Here is a 23339-nt window from a genome sequence, read left to right as displayed (position 1 = left end):
TACTGAAAAAATACTCCCCTCTAAATCAAACAGGGAATAGCATTCCCTCCATCTCCTTCTGGCTGATTAGGTTATTTAACAACACTGAGTGGAGCACAGTATAGAGCTGATGCATACAAATGCAGAGATGTAAATCTGTGTACATAGCGCTGACTAAGGGCCATGACAGAGTGGCTCACTGCATCCAGGACTTATGAATAAATGTTCAGAAACTTTATGACTATTTGTACCACACACAAAAATTAACTATTATCAACCATCTTAAATGCCAGGGTATAGTTAGACAGCTATAATCAACCATCTTAAATATCAGGATATAGTTAGACAGATGTGATTAAATAGACAGACGGTATAGAATAAAAACAGAGTAGTTAAGACATACTGTACATATACACTGCGAAAAAATCTTTGGAGCAGTGAAATTTAATTATGACACACATTTCAACTCATTTGAATTGTGCTATTTCAACGTATTTTAGGCCAAATGGAACCCAAGAGCGAAATTCATTTCAAACTAATCATGTTAAATCACTTTCATTTAAATTAGCTTGTGATTTAAAAATGCCTAAAACACAGGTTACTCTTGTGAAGCTAAACATTAAATTGGCTAACTTTGTTCATTATAACACAGTTACCTAGTAGGGACTATTTTCAGATTCTGCATAATATAACTTCTCCTGCTGCAAACAAGGTATGACAACAAAGTACCTTATTACGTCAGAATGAGAGTAGTTCCATTATCTGCCTAGAAAATAACTTTCATCTTTTGTAGGTCTAAGTAACAACAGAAGTGTCAATGTTTAAAAATGATCAGAAACCTTTGTCCTTTGAATGAGATGCTAATGATCTGATTAAAAATCTATGCTGAGGTAAGCTAAAAGTGTTCCCGTCAGACCCAGAGATTGGCTGAATGAATCCAAAGATGGTAATACTCAACCATTTAAAGTTGCCATATACTGTGTTGGTTTGATCGTTCTCTGACATCTACACAGAAGGTATATCACGCTAGTTCAAAAAATCTCCAGAAATGGTTTTATATGCAGATTTATTACTCCATAAAAAACCCATTGAATCAGAAAGTGCAAAATTTACCATATTTGGATTGGTCATGAATATTAAGGAGTTCCACTCTTTACATGCAGTTCATCACAGACACACACACACACACACACACACAGAGCATGATGTTTGCTGAACACAGACAGAATAATACTTAATTAAAAAAAAATTAATTACGAATAAAGTTGATGCCTAGTAAAATCATTTTTAACTCAATAGGTGTAGGTTAATTTGACCCATGTGAGAATGAGCTTATTAATATAAACCCATCAAAGTAACATTAGCCTATTTTTGCTCACAGGATCCGTTTTGGATAAAGGCTAAACTACTGTATAATCGAACTTGAAAAAAGAGACTTATAGAAATGTATTGTGTTGCACTAATGGCAGTTGAGCTGAGTGGTCTGACACGATTCAGCACTCTACATGTGTTTGTTAAAACATTTGCCTCAAATTTTACAATAAACACTATAAATGAACAAAAGATACAATTAAAGATACCTTATGACTAGGCCCACACGGAATCTGCGCACGCAGAATTCCGCAGATTTTCCACAGAATTCCGCAGATTTCTGCAGGTTTTTAGCCCATTACTAATTCTGTTTATTTACTTGAGTAAATGTGTAAATCTGAATTTATTAAGTTTTTATTCAGTAATTTATTACTTTTTATTTAATATATTAAGGTTTTAGTTATGATACTCCGCTGGATACTCCCAAAATAATTCCGCAGAAATTCGCAGATTTTTACCAAAATTCTCCACAGAAATAGCAAAAAACGTCCGCAGATTCCGTCTGGTCCTACTTATGACTCTTCTTAGTGGTGCTGAATATGTATAATAATATTTATAGGCTATTAATATAATAATAAAAGGCAGAGCAAGACATGCAACTGAACGCACAGAGATACGTCACTGGCTCGTGCAGTGACGTATCATTTCCAGGGGAATGAAAACAAAGAATCCATCATTTTCAAAAACACAGCCGAGACTCTACACCATAATAGCATATACATATAATAACAAGCCACAGTCTACCCGAGCTCAAACAAACCTTGTCATCATCTTGATAAACAGCGACAAAGCCAAAAAGAAGAGCAGAATCTACTCTGTGCCTCTTAGTTGTTTACAAGGCTGTCTAAAGCGCGAGCGGTATTGCTTTTTTCGCATGCACTACACTTTGACATTTCCTTGAGCGAGAATGACATTGACAAACTTTCTGTCGTACACCACGCCCACCAAAAGAGTACCAATAATACCCTTTTAGCACTGAAAACGCAAGCCTTATAAAGCTGACTCGTACCAACCTGTACCGTACCATACTGTACCACTCAGTGGAAACAAGCCATTAATGTTCCCAGGGTTGCATATGAGACTGCTGATGATAACGCAGATGCTTGTCAGGTCCAGATGAATCGCCTAAACTACATGCAATTGTAAAGCGTGTGCCCTGTGAGTCTCGTAATAGTCTGCTTTGTGTTCTGATTGAACTTTTGTCCCCTGGGGTTTTACACTTGTGGAATTTACATGAGAACGAAGAAACAATTTCATCTGAGGCTCATGGTATGGCCATGTCCATAATGATCTCATACTATTTGACTATTCCTAGAAATATCCAGATTTGCTTTATAGGCCACCTTTGTAACCAGGGGAAGTAATACTGACAACAGAGTTAGGATTCAAATGCAAGTTTACTGAGGCGGTCAGGCAAGCAATAGTCAACAAAAGCAAAAAGATGTATGTAGGTAATCCAGAAACATGGTCAAAGGAACAGGCGAGAGGTCAGAAGGCTGGCAGCAGGCAGGGATAAACAGAATAACAAGGCAAGGGTAAAAACATGGCACAGGATGTAAACAAGACTTGGCAACTAGAGTGAGTGTATGTGCTGTTTAAATAGAGTGTGTAATCAGTCCTTGATGATCCTCCGGTGGTGCATGAGTAATCAGAATGAGGAACGTGTGTGAGCGGAGTGCATGTATGAAGATGTAGTCCATAAACTGGCGGATTTGTAGTCCGTAAGCGATTGTGTGTGAATTCCAGCAATCATAACTCAGGGCTCGAAATTGCGACCATTTTGGTCGCATATGCGCCCTAAATTTTATTTATGCGACCTCAAAATATATTCGGGAGCACTTGTGCGAGTGCTAAATATTGTTGTGTGCGACCAGTTTTTACTGCAAAATGTTCACCACATGCGCGGATTGGGGAGACATTCACGCAGAATGCATATCTAAGCTCTTTGTCTGCACTTGAAACGCGAAACGCAGCGCTCAGGAATGGTTTAAAACAGTTGTCATGTCGACTTGCTGCAGTAAAAGCCAAGTCCGTAATGCTTGCCCCGCCTTCGCACTTTTCTTATTGGCCCACCACTGCTCTAGCACTGAACGCGAATGATTGGTTAATATCAGCTGTCAATCACTCAGTCAGTGCCTTCTTGTTTGGGATGACAGAGAGAGCTACTACCGCGAAAATCTGTAAAGCGCTGAAGATGAGAATGAAGATAACACTGACAGATTTTGTTTTAGAAACCATGGCATCTAAAGCTACAAATAATGACACATCTTACTAGTGATCATGTGCTGAATGTTAATCCACTATCTACAATTTTCCAGTGGATAAAAGACTTCCATTGGCTTCAAGTCCGCTAAGAAAAGTCTGTGAGATGGAATTGTCAGGAATTGTCAGGTTTGCCACATTTAGCATGAGAGTTTAATCCTTCTGTTTAATCCTTCATATAATCGCCAGATGATGTCCGCCGTGCAAGGGGCAGCTATATGTCAAATTTAACACCACATACACCATCGCAAACGGGCTTACACTGAGTAAATTAATATCGCTACTCATAAAAAAACGGTATTGCTATTAACATGACGTATGCATATAATAAGGTACAGTAGATGTCAAAAGCATCAGTGCAATATCGGACAGCACCCGTGAGAACAGCACAGTTATACCGTTAACAGATTCATTCAAGCAGTGCGTGCAGGGCCGGTGAGCGGCCCGTGTACCTTTTGGTCACTCAGTTATGTTATAAAAATCTATTTTCTTTGGATAACGGGATTTCGTTGAGACATATTTTCCTCACGCTTGCATATATATATATATATATATATATATATATATATATATATATATATATATATATATAWTTTTTTTTTTTTTTTTTTTGCTTGTTAGTTTGATTAGCGTTGATTTTAAATGCAATAAATATGTTTGTATAAAACTTGTAAAAACGGTGCTTATAATTGGTGTGTGCGACTAAATTTTGGCTGATGCGCCTAAGTTTTTAAAGTTAGGAGAACCGGTGCTACCAAGCAAAAAGGTAGCCCTGATAATTCTATTGTGACAACCTTTAGGGGAGTTGTAAAATAACGAGTTTTACTTTAATAAAACCCAAAGCATGAGTGCTACTCTTCTTTAAGGCAGTAACCACAAAACCCAAAACCGTACTAGAACTGCTAAATTTTCAAGCTAAATTTCTCTTAATAAATTGTTCTCTTAACTTAAAACACACAAAATTACTTTTATTGTCAACATTTCCCCTGAATAATGCAATGTGGTTTAAAAAAACAATTACAAGAATTAATTTTAAACAAGTTCTTTGAACAAGCAGCCAATTGAATGTAGACATAGAGTAGATAGACAGAGTCAAGTTGAATATTGCTTTTGTTCTTAGTTCAGTGATGATTCAATTCATCGTTAAAGAATGTGGTTCAAAGAATTCAGCAATTTAAAAAAACCTTGGAAGAAAGCAGGCTTAGTTGGAGGACCATATGAATAAAGTGGCGGAGAGCTGCAGTTTAGCCTGCAGTAGAACTACATTCAAATGTTTCATATGTTCATTTGGAGGACACTTACGGCTGCTGTCAAGCGTGTACTTTCCATTCTTCATCTTTGCTGAGATCATCAGGTAAATGGGCTTTGTGAATATCAATAATGACCTGTCAGGCCACCTTTCTTAGCAGCATTCAAAGTCATTACGGGACACATACAAAGCGGGGGGCAGCGGTCAGGAAATGAGTGAATATATAAGCAGGGAGAGAAAATGAGCCGGATGGGGATTTAATACGTTCTGCTGTATTCCGTGCTCTTGGGTCTGGGAGTGCATTCCAATTAGCTTGTTCAGAGAAAACGGATAAAAAATATCAGCATATGAGAGAAGATGCTTTATCAACTCAATCTTTCATTACTGAGATTAAAAATCCCAGGGTCGTGTTGCTGCAAATCCTATTGTAAGTGACCGACACTGCGTTGGTTTTTCTGCTAACAAACTTAGTGGGAGGTGACTGAGGAGAGTGACAATAGCACCCTTGAAGGACTAAAACCATTTGGCAGGTTCTCATACAAACAAGATTGAAGCTATTGACCTGCAGACGTTCTGCAGCTGGAGAGAGAGATAGCTTATGTGTCAATGTGCACGTCCTCATCCAGAAACTTCATGAAACTTGATGATAACTTGAAAGTTATAATAAACAAGTATGAAGATTGGTATGATCATTTCAGTCAGCGATGAATTGCCAAGCAGCAGAAGATGACTAATGTTAACATATGGAAAAAATAAATGTGAGTTGGTATATTAATTCAGATAAGAATTATCTTTTTTTTGTCAGACAGAATACACCTTTTGATGTTATTCTAATTAATAATTAACAGGAATTAGCAGGAATTCAAAATTAGCACCAAAAATGTAAATATTTCTTTACATTTAATTAACTAAAGGTGCAAGATGCTTGCTGGTTCGAGTCCTGGCTGGGCCAGTAGGGCTGGGCGATATTGCAAAAATGTTTTATATCATTCGACATCGATAAATATTTAATATTTTTTTATAATATATTTAGGAATATTCAGGTTTTTTCATGGTATTCAACCACTTTATTTTAATTTACCAACATTACCGAGGCTAATAAATTTAATAGTCAAAAACAAATCTGATCTCTTTATAATAAAATAAACATAAGTGTTACAGAGATTCTAAAACTTGATTAATAAAATGTTACAAAGTATGCGTAATGGTAAAGGCAGATCAACAACTGTCAATAATGATACAGTAAACCTCAAACTCTGTCAACAACACAAATTATGATAATCAAATCTAAGCTTTCAAGTAAAGGTACCGACCAATATTAATCAAATACATACAGCAACGTTAAAAAGTTGAATGACTATATTACCCCCTAAAAAATCTTTCAGAGGGAGAGTTAGTGGCTGGGATGCACAAGAAAAGAAACCAAAAAGCCACTCTGGCAACATCCTTGCATCTTTTTTTATTTACAATCTCCTTGCTGCTGCTATATGCAATCATTTTCACATGTGTTGCTGACCTGACCTAAAGTAACAAGTGTGTGCGCGTTGATTCCTTGACCATTTACAATGGACTTTGCGCTCGCACTCCCCTGGCATCTCTCGTAACTAGATGACCATCAACCATTTTCTCAGAAGATGACAAACACAAATCATTGCTGCAGCTCCGATGCAAGTTTATAGAGAAAAGTAAAAACTGCTGCAGTGTTCGGATGCGCTGTGTTTGTCTGAGGTAATTAGTCTGCCATTATTACTGAAATGTGTATATTCCATACAAAGTGTGAAGCAGATTGGTTAGTTCTACTTACATGAATCATGGTTCGCTTGGGGCATTTGAAAAAGTTAAGATGTTTTTTAACTAGGTGCGACTGGAAAATGTGCTTGGTTTATTTGTGGGCCGCGTGCACAACATGTGCGCGTCGCTCCCATGTGCGCGTCATGGAAGTTGCGTGCCTCCATTTTAAATGACAAACTTGTGCCCCAAGCTTATTGCAACTGCTTCCAAGGCGCACACTCAGCAGCCACATTTTAATAAACTATAGTGCTTCATACCGAATCTTCATACCGAATCGATAAAGACAATGGTGTAGGGTCAATAATTATCGATACAGATTTTAATCGCTCAGCCCTACAGTAGGTATTTCTGTGAGGAGTTTGCATGTTCTCCTTGCATTCATGTGGGTTTACTCTGTGCTCCGGTTTCCCCCACAGTCCAAAGACATGCGCTATAGGTGAATTGGGTAAATAAATTTCGTCATAGAGTATGAATGTGTGTGTGTGTGTGTGTGTGTGTGTGTGTGTGTGTGTGTGTGTGTGTGTGTGTGTGTGTGTGAATATGAGTTTCCCGGTACTGGGTTGAGGCTGGAAGAGCATCCACTGCATAAAACATATACTGGAATAGTTGGCGGTTCATTCCAATGTAGTAACTCCTGATAAATAAGGACTAAGCAGAAGGAAAAGGAAAAACTAAAGGTGGCTGCTTACACATGAAAAACCGTTTTTCAAAAAAAAAAATCAGCATTTTAATGATAAAAAATTGTTTAAAGAATTTAAAAAGCAAATACACAAAAATTAAATTAAATTATAATAAAATGTTGTCATGTTTTAGTTATTTTGTCTCTCCTCCCACCACATAATAGTGACGAATATAACTGATATGTGACTGATGCTTTTGGCTGGTCCCCACTAGGAAACAGTAAAAGCAATGCAATAACTGTCAAAATGAAGACAAGGACAATGAATTTTCTTTAGGGCAAAACAGAATCCACGCACACTACATACGGAGAGTGCATCTTAATTAGCTCTTTAGCTTTCAAGGTTGTAAATCAGTATGTCGTGTACACAAATTCTGGCACTTATCGTATACTGATGAGCTTGGTTCTAGACATTGGGACACTGCGCATGACCTGAGAATACCCTTGCAGTGCAACATTTAGGAATTTATGAACAACAAAATAAATAATTTATATATTTATTTATGGTTAAATATAAATGAATAACCACATATATTGAAGTTCATTATGTTAGGTGAGCTTGTCTGTAATGGGATTCATATTTCAGGTTTCAGAATTCCGTTCAGGGAACATAGTAAGCATTGATGCTCCCTAATTTTCACAGTGCATTTCAGGACTTCTCAGTGCACTAGAAACATTTTGCGATTGAGACTATCCTTAAAATTGCTGACTCCCTGAGCAGTGCCTGGGCTACTGAACAAGGGAGCTGATTGAGACATACCCGAGATGGTGATGGATAGTACATCACTATAGAGAACAGGTAAGTATCCAGGTATGGATGATGATGATGATATACAGCGAATAGACTAGATTACCAGAGCTTGACAAAGGAGATCAAAAAAGACAACAGGGGAGCTTGTAGGAGTCAATGAAGGAGATAACAAGAATCAACATAAGAGATTGATGGAGGTTTACAGGTTAACCACCACCAAAGTGAGTAGCAGGGAAGGAGCCTGCATCCATGTGAGGCCAGACAAGAAATGGTGTGTGCTTTTATGAAAGGTTTGTCTGATATACTAATGAGGAACAGGTGGGGGTGTGAATGGGGCAGCTAATGTGTTGGTATCACAGGACACCTTCATGTGCTCATGTGCTTCGAAAGCTGTATGATTTCTAGATCAATATATTTTTGAAAATGTGGGTTTTGGTTAACATTGATTAGGTTACCAATTACTATATTGTTGACCAGTTCACATATATACCATCTATTGTATGGACAGAAAGATGAAATATGTTATTAAAAAGTAAGGCTTTTGCCGGTATCTGATTTGTTTGTTGTGATTAATTGCTGAAGCTTTTAATAGCAATGTACGTTACATGTTCATATATGTTCAGGGTAAATAAATGTTCTAAACAAATTAATCTGGAAAAGGATGAAGAACAATAAATAAAAAAATAGTAAATGCATAAAAAAACTTTAACTTATTGATAATGTCCAAAATCAAAAGACATACACTCACTGGCCACTTTATTAGGTACACCTTAGTAGCAGGTTTGTACCTTATTGTTTTTAAAGGGATTTTTTACAGATGTGGCGGCAGGCCTTTTTTTTACACAGATCTACCAACTGCCTAAGGCGTTATTTCAATGACAAATGTTGTGAGCACAGTATTACAAGTCGAGATCGCATTCATGTAATACGAGCATGCGAATCTCTGTTTGCGCGCCGATTTCCTCTGCTCGTGCACAAAACTTCTTGCACGCCCTCGCTGCTCAAGTGCATTTTCTTGTGCACTCTCAAATAAACGCTGCTGAAGTGCGATTTAGTGTGTTTATATAACGAGTATGCCTCCAGCATTTATTAGATTTGCTAGGTATATTTCTGAATTTCTCCAATAGACTCAGAGCGGAATTAATGTGTCCTGAAGTAAAATGAAGCGGCTATAAACTCCAGCAAAAGAAAGAGTCATAATATGCAGAGCCCTAGACCTTTATTTATAAAGTATACCTATGGAAACTGTGTTCATTCTAACTGAAAGCTATGCCGTGTTTGCTGGCCTCACACATCACACACCTTTCAGTCTGTCAGTCAGCATGTAACCTTAAAGGGTTAAACAAATAACGCACAGCACTACTATGGTTACAGAAAAGTTTGCGCTGTTATAATTCACTTACCTTTCAGTACATTTTGGTGCGATTATAACCCGCTATTTAAAAAAAACATGACTGAATGTTTTGAATGAGATGCTGTAATGTAGCCGTGGTGTGATGTATTTTGGTGTGGCGCCCCGCCTTCTGCCTTCAGAACTGTCTTAATCTTTCATGAAATAGACTCAACAAGATATTGGTAATATTCTTCAAAGATTTTGGTCCATATTGACATGATAGCATCACGCAGTTGCTGCTGATTTGTCTGCTGCACATCCATGATGCAAATCTCCCGTACCTCCACAGGAGCTCAACTGAATTAAGTTCTGGTGACTGTGGAGGCCATTTTAGTACAGTGAACTCGTTGTCACGGTCAAGAAACCAGTCTGAGATGAGTCATGCTTTATGACATGGCGTGTTGTCCTGCTGGAAGTAGCCATCAGAAAATGGCTATACTGTGGTTGTAAAGGGATGGACATGGTCAACAGCAATACTTATTTAAAGCAATAGCAATACTGGATATTTTCTCAATTTTGGATGATTCTCTGTAAAGCCTAGAGACAGTTGTGTATAAAAATCTCAGCAGCTCAGCAGTTTCATACTCAGACCAGCCCGTCTGGCACCAACAACCATGCCACGTTCAAAGTCACTTAAATCACCTTTCTTGCCCATTCTGATGCTCGATTTGAACTGCAGCAGATCATTTCGACCATGTCTACATGCCTAAATGCCATGTGATTGGGTGATTTAAAATTTGTAACAGTTGTAATGTAATGTAATGTAAATGTAATGTGTATTTATATAGCGCATTTATTGTGTATGGCCATACACCCAAAGCGCTTCACAATCATGAGGGGGGTCTCTCCACACCTCCACCAGTGTGCAGCATCCACTTGGATGATGCAACGGCAGCCACAGGACAACGGCGCCAGTGCGCTCACCACACACCAGCTATTGGTGGAGTGGAGAGACAGTGATAGAGCCAATTCGGTGGAAGGGGATGATTGGGAGGCCATGATCGAATGGGCCGATAGAGGGACTTTGGCCAGGACACCGGGGTTACACCCCTGCTCTTTCACGAGAAGTGCCATGGGATTTTTAATGACCACAGAGAGTCAGGACCTCGGTTTAACGTCTCATCCGAAAGACGGTTGGACAGATGTACCTAATAAAAATGGCCACTGGAGTATAAATCTAGAAGGTTGTTTTATATTTTAAATGAGAGAAATAAATGTGTTATGGATGTGCTATTGTCATCATCATTATCACGATATACTGAAGTATTGTTATACTGAATATCGCCATATGTCTACATGAAAGTAAATAATGACTTCATGAAATTTTTTAACTGAAATTAATTTGCAAACTATCCCTTTCAGCAACCATTTTCAGAACTGTTTGATAAAAAAACAATGAAAAAAAATCTGTATCAGACACAATTTTGTTCTCTATTGATGAACATTTTCTTCAGATTTTGTTTGACCAGAACATCTCCATTCAGTGAATGTCATGCCCTCCTGTGCTTTATCTATCTTTTTGGGTCACTCCAGTGCCTTGACCCTGATTTAAACATTCATCATACACACAGAGCTTGATGTCCGTGCATGAAGATATGTCCTGTGTGATCACCATTATTTCATTAGAACAGACCTATAACTGTATATTGCTTAAGGGTCTTGTGCCCTACAGCTGCCTGTTGAAAGAGGGCTGCACAATATATCATTTCAGCATCGATATCACAATGTGCGCACCTGCAATAGTCACATCGCAACATATGCAATGTTAAGTCTGAATTACAGTTCAACAGGAGCCAAAGAATTGGGTTTGAATCTTGTTTTTAGGTCAAATATTTCCATTTCAAAGCAAAAACAAGATTAATTTACTTACCCCACTGGCAGATGTCGCTTGTTTTAAAAAAAAAAACACTTTTGGCTCCATTTTACTTTTACTAATTTTGACATTTCTTCTCAAGTTGAAAACCAAACAACAAACAAAGATTTACTTGAATAAGACTTTTTTGATATTTGTACTAGAAACCAGACAAAGAAAAGTAAGAAAAGCATTTATTGCATTGGGATTTGTAATTTCTGTGCCTGAATCCTGTTATGCTCCCCAGAAAACTGTCTAATAGTGATATTCAATATGTCTGTGAAACTGTTTCATATCGCAATATTTATCGCAGAAAAATTAAATATCGCAATATCCGCATTTTTGAATATTGTGCAGCCCTATCTTGAGGTATCAGCATCTTATACTGAGTTCAGACTGCATGATTTTCAAAGTAGTCGTGTCACAGATGTTTTCACACTGCATGACTATCTGGGCTTGCTTTTCGTCGTTGGTTTGTTTACACTGCAAGATGGATCGGCGACAGGGACTTTTACATTGCATGACTTTACAATAAAAAGAATCGCAGACAACTACAAACTACGTCTCACAGCCAAAAACACGTAGTATATCTTTTGTTATTAACTACATAATGAGAAAGAAGCCTTTAATGGGGTAAAAAATGTACATATTTGCTCACCTGGGTTTAAAGGGAATTAGCCATTTCTCCTCAACTTAATTTGATAATAAACTTATTTCTTTCTGTATGAAACGTCAAACAGACACGGTTGCTCTTGAGTCCTGTCCAACCTCCACTAGTTTTTCCTCCATTTCGTGGGTCCAAATAAACTGAAAATGAGCGCTTTTAACTTCTTCCCTAACCTCCCACTGGCCTGCAGCAGGTATACACACACACAAACACACACACACAAGTGAATGCTGCTCTCTCATTGGCTGTAGGCGAACGCCAATGTTATTTTCAGTCAAAACACATTTCACACAGCATGATTTGAATCGCCGACAGCTCGGCTCATCGGCGATTCTCTCAGATCGCGTCTTTGATAGTTCATACTGTGTGATTGTCACTTACGTGCACAAGCACCGATTTGCCTGTGATTTCAGCCATTTGTCGGCGATTTCTCAAAACCTGTCGGTGAGCCAAAATCGGGGCTAAAATCACCTACGTTTTGATAGTTTCATACTAAATCCTTACACTTGACCAAACTGTCTCTCAAAAGAGTGTGGTCCACAGCTAAGTGAATTGCCTGATATGCATTTAGTACAATATTAAGGAATGATTAAATATACCATAAATGATGGTCACAGATAAGAGTAACATAAAGACCAAAGACATCTGAAATTACATTAAAATCTACATATTTGGATTTAACTGATTCCTTCAATGGCTTTTATTATAGACTTAAATTAAATACTTCCTACTGGAAAACAAGATTCTGATTAATGTCATTCTCATATCATTATTTCTGCATAATGAAACTAAACTGTATATTAGACTGTCACCCCTGTTACCCATTCTCTCTTATGCTGTCTCGTCTCACTCCATGGTTTCGTTTAAATTACAGTCATGTCAATATTTATTGTTTACTTATTTATTTTACAATGTAATGAAGTGATAAGTAGGATAATGCATGATCAGCCAGTTATTATAGCAAAAACAAACACATTCTGGGTGATATAATGACCTTAATTAAGATTAGTTTTACAGATATCATTTCGCCATTAACGATCATGGAAAAAATAAAAACTTAAACACATTTTGATGTAGATCCACTCTTGTCTTTTTAACTGAATGCACTGCTAACCCAGAATTTCTGCCTGATTCTAGAAAAAATCTTTAGAAAAAGAAGAAAAAAAATCAACTCTCTCTCTCCACTCTTCATTTTTTCTGCCTCCAGAGAAGCTAAAAATACACTGTCGCTACTGCAGTCAACCAGCATTTGTGCTACAGCCTACACACACAGACAGGCTTGGTTCAAGGCACAGCATCATCGTACCCAGCTTTCATATGTGTGTCTGGACAGGCTTGGGTGATAATAGTTTCATAACTGAATTATTATTCTCATAGGAAGACGTTTGGCACAAAGGGCACCTGACAGATAATTCATCTGTTCCTGTATGGCAAATATTACCACTGAGATTAAGGGAGAGTGAGAGCCAACAAACGTTGCTCTAAATGCAGAAAGATTCATTTATCAGCCCTGGATTGCTTTACTAGATATTAATATTGTCATTTGGCAGTGAGAAATTCATCACTGTAGCAGTCACACTGGAAGGGGAAGACGAACAAAAAAAAATAATAATTGTCTCAACTATACCTTCTTGTAGTCGTCTTCTCAAAAAGTGACAGACAGAATCAGCAGACAAAGATGCCTGTTTGTGTGTTTCAGGATCTTGGGAGCGCAGCATGGGATGCTCTGTGTGCCAACAGCGCGGTGGATGACCTCCAGCATGCGGCCGTCACAGCTGGACCTCACGCTCGTGGCCATCCGCCGTTTCTAACTAAGGGTGAGAGAAGTTGATAATAAAATGTTTTATTTATTTTTATTTATTGCACATTTTTTGTTATGGTATGTAAATAATAATAAACAAAGTTAATAATAATCCAAAACAAATGTTGTTATTTACTTCGCAAAATGACTGCATTATAGCAAAAGCAAACAATCAAGCAAACAATAAAAATGGCTATTTAAAGCACATATTAGATAAAATAAGTAAGTAAATAGTAAATAAGTAAAGTAAATAAGTAAATACACAATTAAAACAAACGCTTTTAGCTCATTTCAAATATCTTAAGAGTAGGGTGAAAATATTCACCAAACTAATTTCTCATTTGACCAGGTAGAATGAAAAAAAGATTGGAAATTACCTAATAAATATTGTCTCACCAGTAAAGTAAAAAGTTACATATGAACTAATTCATTTATTTACCCAGTGAAACAAGTTTTACAAAACAATGAATCTGCATGCACATTTTGTGAGTTTGAGGAAGAATCCATAAAACACCTGTTTTTTGAATGTGCAAATATACCTAATGCTTTGTGTTTGATAACAAATATTTATTTCATATTTAAATTGACAAAATTAAAAAATGATATTATCCTGTAAAAATATATATTTTTTGCTACATAATAATGAATGAGAGGAACAAAGCTTGATAATTTAATGATTATGAATAGTGAATACCATACACAAATAGAAATTGTTCAATGATAAACTTAACGTTCCTTTATTTAAAATAGATCTTTATTGATTGATTTCATTGCATTATGTTAAAGATAAATTAAATAAAAAAAGCAACAATGATGTATACATTTTTGAACTACTGTAATATTTTTGTAATCTATCTATCTATCTATCCCTGTTTGTTTGTCTCTTTAATGTTATTGTGAAAAACACTAAGAACTGTTATCCTCTTGTATATTATTGTTATTTTGTTATGCAATTATTGGATAAGACATAAAAGACACCCAGCTATCGACACCTAACACTGGCCTCATGTATAACACCACTGACATTAAATCGCTTCAGCAAGAGTTTCTACTAATAAGATAAGAAAACAAGGCTCTTTATGAAATCTCAACGACAGTTTACGACGATGATGAGGATGTTTGTCTTACCAAATGTAGTCCCGACTGCTGGTTGTCAGTAAGTTACACGTTAAGTGTAGGCCATATGGGCGCATATGCGCTTTTACTACATACTAAGTTATAAATAAAACTAATACTCATTAAAACAAAGCAATAACCCGAAAAATGCAGCAAAATATATTTTATCTGAAGCGCCATCTTTCTATTTTATTTACACTGTGTAGCATCATAACAAAGTCAAGCGACAAGACGCTTCCACTGCCTGCCGCTGCTTACTGAAGTTTATGATATCAGCCTCGCTCGTCAATAAATATGTCAAATTTGATTTGGCCAATCAAATCAAAGAGGGCGTGTTTTACTGTTCACGGAAGCGCCCGCCCGCGCGAACTTTAATTATAACGGTCAAGGTAAGCATAATATTTGACATCTGTTTTTCAGGACAGAAAAATTATTAAATTCTATAAGATCGACAGTAATATTCAGAGGTGCCAACTAATACATTTTGGCATTGATTTAAACATAAAATGCACGTTTTATTGAATTCGTTTTTTTTTTTTTTTTAATAATGTTTAATTATAAGCGAAGCGTACTATAATAACCTAAAAAATATACATTTAAAATTAATTAGACCTAGATCTTTTTAGCAAATTCGACATAACATTAAAAGTGAAAACATGTAGTGGATTAGCCTAATAAACTTGATTGCTCAGCTGGCTCTCCCTTAGTGAAATTGACAAGTCTTAATAATGATTTCTAAACTCAAAATGACTAACATTAGCTATGATCATCAGACTTAAATCAGAATATAGTAACACTAATATGGTTTCTATTTTCTAGAACATTCTCATAACGTTACTAGATCTGGGGCGGTTCTTAACACATGGATTAGCTGGATTTGATTGTAGACACATCCGATTGTTTTAGTAAAAAGTCTTTAAACTCAAAACTGCTGGGGAACAGCTTATTTTATGTAAACAGGGCTAGATTTTGCGTTTTCAAGCTAAGATGATCTACAAGCAAAGATGAGACCAGTACCAGCTGCTGATTTCTTAGGAAAATAACAACAATAACACAACAATAATGTATTTATAATAATAATTATCATTTATAAAATATGTTTTAATGTTTGTTTGTTTTTTATTTATAACGTATGCAGTCTGCGCTCTGAAATAAAGGTACAAAAACTAACTTTTTAAAAGTGAAAGGGTAGATGTTTGTACTTATAGGGACTAATATGTGTACTTCAGTTACATATACTTTTAGGGTACCAATATGAATATGTTAGTTACAAATACATACCTTTTGAAAATGTACAGCTTTTGTACCACAATATCTGAGAGTACATGATAATAGACATGGCCATTATTACTTATGGAGAGAAACATTTTTGAAGTAATACGGCATACTGTAATTTTACTGTCATACACGCATGTAAATTAGAACACTGACAACTTTGCTGGTGGTGCAGCCCACTTCTCAAATCTCAAAATGCTTTATTTCATGCATTAATCAGGCAGTCAATCAAGACAGTCAGCTATGCCTTACAACAGAGGATTAGGAAATTTTAACGCAGTCACATATAGCAAATCTGCTCCAAAGCTAAAATTAAAGTAATTGTAAAATAAAATATTCTTGACACATAAAAGCCAGTTCAAGTGCCACAAGGAACAGTTATGACTTATGTTTTAACAAGCTTTTTTATCTACTTAACTTTAACTATATTTTTGCTCACTTCTCTGATAATTGAATCACAAACTTGTTTGAAGAATCGATTATCGCCATTATAAGATCTGAGATCTGTGATGTTCTCAGACCCTTTAAGTGAGAAACGAAGAATGAACCCCTTTATTTAAACATTCAATTAGTTTAGTTGAATAGCCTTTCTATTTTCTGTATTGCCCTTTAGACAAGAAATCTGAAGTGAACAATCACAGTTTTGATAAATTTTAGGTCAAAAGATATCATACAGTATATACTGTTGTACTTGACTCTTGGCTGATTAACATTAAAGTGTACAATTTATTTCCAGGAAAGGTATTTGATTACAGATGTGCTTGTTTCCATATCACAAATGATTCCAGTTTATTTTACAGCCTACAACAGTCAAAAATCATGTCAAAACAAAAGCTTTGGATGAAACTAATCCCACACACAGGAGAAGAGAAGATAGACCTGACAAATGTCTTGAAATACAACATCCGAACAATGTTTTTATATTGTTGCTGAATAACTGACTCCATCTGTAAAATTATTAGAAATTATATTTATTCCTCCTTACAATCACAGTCAGAAATATACAAAGGTGTTAAGTCACTCTGAGCTCTGAAATCAGCCAAAGAAGCCTAAAAAAAAGCTGAAATCTTATTCAAATTTATTTTTGTCAACCAAGCATTTGTGCTACAGTAGCCAGTTGCACCAGCAGTGTGTAAGTTAAAACGTAGCCTAGTTGTCTTAACAAGACACTAAGTTACAATTTACGCACCACTGAACTTAGTTTAAATGGAAAAAAAAAAAAAGCTCAGAAGATTGTGTCAAGGTTTTGGAAGTTTCTGATTGGCTGATGGCTAATTTACAACTTTTGTGTTAATTGGAGGCACAACTGTACAATATTATTTAAGGAAAACCTTGAACACTGCTTGTGTGACAACATGAGCAAAGCTTCCAAGTCTAGAAACACCATCCCAACTCAGAAGTATGGGGGCTAGGGTTGTAACGGTATGAATTTTTCACGGTATGATAATCGTCTAAAACAATACCACGGTTTGACGGTTTCGCGGTATACGGTATGTTACAAATGTTACAAAATAATAGAACAGTGAAGCAAATTTGACTTTTTCCAAATAATATATTTTTTAGTTACTATAAACAACACCACTTACAATGAACAAATAAAAAAATAAGAAAATAATAAATAATGTGTCAAAGTCCAAATAAAGTCCAAATAAACATGGTGCAAATCCTCAGTAAAAAATAGATATAAATATTTACTATACTATAAATAGTTACATAACGAAACTAGATTCAATATGGAACATCCTTAGGTTTTATGTGCCAGCATGGATATGGTTGTCTATCGATATGGATTTGGATATGGTTGTCTGCAATGCAGACAAACAGCTGCACCTTCATTTGTGTCTTTTGAAAACAGCAAGAGCAGCAGTTCGTCTTTGCTGTGTCACTGTTTTGTCATGTTTCTGTGCTGCTGTGCATGCAAAAGTACTTAGTATGAGAATTATTTCATGCAAAACTTTTTTTTTTTTGCGTTTTATTTAGCCGCGCATAAATGTATGCCTATCTCTCATTCCGTGTTGTTCAAAAAGCTTGGTCCACAAACAAAAGCGAAACCTATGCTTATTGGTTGTGATATAGCGAGTTTGAACCAATCTGGGCATGGAGGAGGGACAATGCATCAATGTATCATGTCTGGTTTGTCCGGAGACACAGTGACGAGCGTTTCTTTGTCAAATCAGCGTTGTCAAATGTTGATGACGTAACCGCACTGATTCCGGAGCCTCTGAAAGTCCGCGAATGTTATGTGATACAGCACTGGAAAGCTGAGACTCTCTTCTTTATGCCAATCTTTGAATTGTATGAATCGGATCAGCGGATCAAAAGTTATTAAACATTTAAGAGCAATACTTATTTTTAGCCGCGGGCGGCTGTCTCGGTCTTTAAGGGTTAAAACCGTTGATATGCAATTGTTCATGGTATGATAATCGTGCACGTTCAAATCGTGGTAAACCGTCATACCGGTATATTGTTACAACCCTAATGGGGGCGGCTGCATCATTTTGTGGGGCTGTTTTGCTGCAGGAGGGACTGGTCCACTTCACACCATAGATGGCATCATGTAGCAAGAACATTATGTAGAAATACTGAAGCAACATCTCAAGACTTGGCCACAAGTGGGTCTTCCAAACAGACCATGACCCTAAGCATACCACCAAATAAGTTAAAATGTGCTTTAAGGACAACAGAGTGAATGTTTTGGAGTGGCCATCACAAAGCCCTGAGCAAAATCCTATAGTGGCCAGAGTTAAAAAAAAAAAAAACTTGTGTGAGCAAGACAGCCAACAAATCTGACTCAGTTACACATATTCTGTCAGGTGAAATAGGCCAAAATTCATTCAAACTATAGTGAGAAGTTTGCGGAAGGATGCCCAAAACATTTGACCAAGGTTATACAGTTTAAAAGCAAAGCTAAAAAAATACTAAGGAAATGAATGTAAACTTTTGACTGTTTAGAAATTAATAAAACATTCTCAAAAAAATATATTCTCTCATTATTCTGGCGTTTAGCAAATGTAAATCATTTAGGTAATCCTAACAGACCTAAAATAGTAAACATTTAGTATGATTTACCATCAGACATTCTTTTTTAAAAATGGTTGTTCTTTTTTTTAGAGTGTATGTAAACTTCTGGTTTCAACTGTATATATGTTTTATATATAGATGCATTAGTTGCAGAATTTTGAAGCAGTTTAATGATTTAAAAGCTTTTTATTAGATATTATGTCCTTCAATGCGACTAAGACTTAACAGAGAGCTTACGACCGACGGTTTGCCCTAAGAGCATGTTGTGCAACAGAAGTGAAAACAAATGAAGTTATAAACTAGCTAGTAGTTACTAAGTGCCTAGTGTGGACTTTACATTCCAGTTTAAGAAAGAACTTACAAGCAGTTGGTGCAACCCTATACCAACACAATCTCACGGCAATTCGTAACTTTTTGATTTAGTGGCTAATTCGTATGAATTCGTTTTATCTGATTCGTACAATTTAATATGACTTGCTCATTCCCCAGTGACGGTTGGGTTTAGGGGTGGGGTTAGATGCCACACCTCCTTTATAAATTGTACAATTTTGTACGACTAAACTCTTACGAATTCGTACGAATTAGCCAATAAACTGGCAAGACGTAATAGATTTACGTTTTCTCGTGAGATCAGGCTGTATATACACTGAAAAAAATTATTCAAAGATGATTCCTTGGATTTACTCATTTTTTTTACATTAAGTGTTTGTAAACAATTTATTTGTGTTAAATTTAAACAAACAAATTAAGTTGAACATTATTCAATTTAATTTGTTTGTTTAAATTCAACACAAATAAATTGATTGCAACACTTCTGCATGCAACACTTTTTTTAGTGTACCGGTATTTGTCAAACCAGTGCATTGTATCACTGTCAATTGTGATAGACTCTAAAAAAAGTATTTTGCTGCTTGTTCAAACTACTCATTAAAAACGAGCTGAAACAACACAATTCTTATGTTTTTTTAGGGGGACAATTAATTGTTATATATTTAATCCATAAATTTGTAAAAGCGTTTAAGTTAACTTAATCAATTTGTGTTGGGACAACATAAAGGAATTGTGTGGAGCCCAGAATCTTTTTGTTAATAATTAGAATGTCAAGGATTTAAATGAAATATCTGTGATGCTTCTGTAATGTTCGACACATATCTTGAGGATAGGCAGCACAGTGGATTATCATTTTACTTGGCCACATGAAGATCTAATTTCAGTGGTGATAGTCAATTTGATCAGACAGTACATTAATTCCCTGACACTTATGAAGATCCCATATATTCTGTCTTTTGCATACTCTGTCTCTTTTAGTGTCTGACTTTCTTCATTTCTCTCTCTCAGGTAATGACCAGGCATAGAACCAACCCTGGAGATGCCGAAGAGAAGAGATATTCTTGCCATCGTGTTGATTGTGTTACCATGGACCCTCCTCATCACTGTGTGGCACCAAAGTGCAATTGCTCCCCTGCTTGCCATCCGAAAGGGTAACGGCCTCTCTTAAATACATTGATATGAGGTGTTGCCAGTTCCAATTTTATCATCAATCAAAATGTGACAATTTTCTGCACAAAGCTTAATAGGCACTCTCACAGACTAATAGACTGTAGCGAGTCTATTCATCGCCTGTGCTCATTTGAATATGGTCAGGTTAGCAAAGAAATTTGCATATTGCTATTCTCGCTACAAAGTTATCTTTAAAAGCGTGTTAAAGAGGCAGTGCTAAACAAGATTTATTTTCCTGCCACTTGTGTGCTTTCAAGTGCTCCCAACAACACTATGAACATAGATAAAAACAAATCCTTCTTTCTAACACATCCCCTGAGTTTGGTCTCATTTTAAAGGAACGCTCCACTTCCTATTTTACAACTTCCCTAGAGTTAAACAGTTAATCTTTACCATTTTTTAATCGATTAAGTCAATCTGCGGCTTTGGTGGGAGGACTTTTAGCTTAGCATAGCATAGATCATTAAATGGATCTAACCATTACTGTAGCATCTCATTTATACACTCACCGGCCACTTTATTAGGCACACCTGTCTAACTGCTTGTTAATGCAATTTTCTAGTCAGCTAATCACATGGCAGCAACTCGTTGTATTTAGGCATGGTCAAGATGATCTGCTGCAGTTCAAAAGGAACAACAGAATGGGGAAGAAAGTTGATTTAAGTGACTTTAAATGTAGCATGGTTGTTGGTGCCAGACGGGCTATTTCAGAAACTGCTGATGTACTGGGATTTTCACGCACAACCATCTTTAGGGTTTACAGAGACTGGCCTGAAAACGAGATAATATTCAGTGAGTGGCAATTCTGTGGGCGCAAATGCCTTGCTGATGCCAGAGGTAAAAGGAGAATGGCCAGACTGGTTTGAGCTGATAGAAAGGCAACAGTAACTCAAATATCCACTTGTTACAACTGAGGTATGAAGAGCATCTCTGAATGCACAATACATCAAACCTTGAGGCGGATGGGCTACAGCAGCAGAAGACCACACTGGGTGTCACTCCAGTCAGCTAAGAATATGAAACTGAGGCTACAACTCATCAACAACATGAAAGCATGGTTTCATCCTGCCTGGCATCAATGGTTCAGGCTGGTGGTGGTGGTGTAGTTGTGTGGGGCATATTTTCTTGGCACACTTTTTGCCCATTAGTACCAATTGAGCACTATGTCAACGCCACAGTCTTCCTGTGTATTGTTGCTGACCATGTCCAGCCCTTTATGACCACAGTGTACCCATCCTCTGATGGCTACTTCGAGTAGGATAACACGCCATGTCATAAAGCATGAATCATCTCAGACTGGTTTCTTGAACATGACAATGAGTTCACTGTACTCAAATGGCCTCCACAGTCACCAGATCTCAGTCCAATAGAGCACTTTTGGGATGTGGTGGAATGAGAGATTTGCATCATGGATGTGCAGCCGACAAATCTGCAGCAACTGTGTGATGCTATCATGTCAATATGGATCAAAATCTGTGGGGAATATTTCCAGTACCTTGTTGAATCTATGCCACAACGGATTAGGGCAGTTTTGAAGGCAAAAGGGGGTTCAACCCGGTACTTGCAAGGTGTACCTAATAAACTGACCGGTGAGTGAATAATCTATAGTTCCCGGTTATTTCAGCCTATAAAACACAGTTTTTTTTCTGTCTGTTTTAATACACAATGTTTCAACAGAAAAAGTCAGTCAGAAAATTATCGAAACTCTTTGGTTATATTTGAGCGAGATGTTAATAATCTAATCTGATTTAATGATCTGTGCTAAGCTAAGATGAAAGCACCCGCCAGGCCAGGACATTGGGCGAATTGATTTAAAAACGGGTAAAACTTACTGATAAATTCTAGCGGAGTTGTAAAATGAGACTATTTTCAAAAAAAAAGTATAGGCTTCATTCAAAAGTCCCCTGACTCCAGTGAAATGTTCCCTTTTATCCAAATTCAAACAATTTCTCCAAAAAAAAACACTATCTGATGGGCATTTTTGTTTGGCTGGCTCTAAGTCAAAATAAGCCATTTGTATATCTTGTTTATTTTAGCACTCATATTAAAACACGTATGTAAGAGCATAATTCACATACATAAGCTATACACATAGTCTATTATTTATGGGGCATTCAGGACAATCTAATGGCCTCCATCAATCGCTAACCACCCTTAGTTGGTAACCTACAGAAAGATAAGAGTCCTGGCATTTGAAAATCTATATACGCATGCCGATATCATCAGGCTTATGGAGATGTAAAGATGTGTATTCATAGAGATTATCATGAAGCAATTAACATGGGTATGTATGATGCCTAGGAGGCATTGAACATCTGGACTGTTAATGGAGTTCGCTAATCTACTGCTGCTAAAATGTCTGAAGTGAGAGCAGGGCACTAATTGAACAGTGATAAAGATCTGATATGAAAGGTGCCACCATCATTCCTACGCTTAATGAGCTATCAGCAAGATTGTGTTAGAACTGCCCACACCATTTTGTGGAAATATTTTTAAAAGCAAGAAGAAATTTGGTTACACTGTAATTAATTCAGCAATATCATTCCCACATGCTCGTCATGTAGTGGTTTAACAAAATTAAAATCTTTTCTTTCTTTCTTGGAGGGAAAAAGTGAGAGAAATACTGAAGTAT

General features: G+C 36.6%; 1 protein-coding gene across 8 annotated transcripts in view; it reads left to right on the top strand.

Annotated features, from left to right (window-relative positions):
* Positions 1–23339, top strand: part of b3gat1a (beta-1,3-glucuronyltransferase 1 (glucuronosyltransferase P) a) — a 174069-nt gene that overhangs the window by 116638 nt on the left and 34092 nt on the right. For 3 of the 8 annotated variants that reach the window (XM_073929092.1, XM_068214765.2, NM_001015066.2), the window contains one exon: positions 20546–20688. In XM_073929092.1, coding sequence (XP_073785193.1) covers positions 20577–20688 — 112 coding nt within the window. In that variant the 5' untranslated portion in view covers positions 20546–20576. Of the gene's footprint in view, positions 1–13564; positions 13812–14900; positions 15301–20545; positions 20689–23339 lie in introns of those variants that run through there. The other 5 variants (XM_005173647.5, XM_005173645.6, XM_073929091.1 and 2 more) reach the window with 4 other exon arrangements.

The sequence above is a fragment of the Danio rerio genome, chromosome 18 (assembly GCF_049306965.1).
Source record: "Danio rerio strain Tuebingen ecotype United States chromosome 18, GRCz12tu, whole genome shotgun sequence".
Lineage (NCBI taxonomy): Eukaryota > Metazoa > Chordata > Actinopteri > Cypriniformes > Danionidae > Danio > Danio rerio.
Note: the sequence above shows the minus strand (reverse complement) of the source record. Positions and strands in the feature narration are given on the sequence as shown.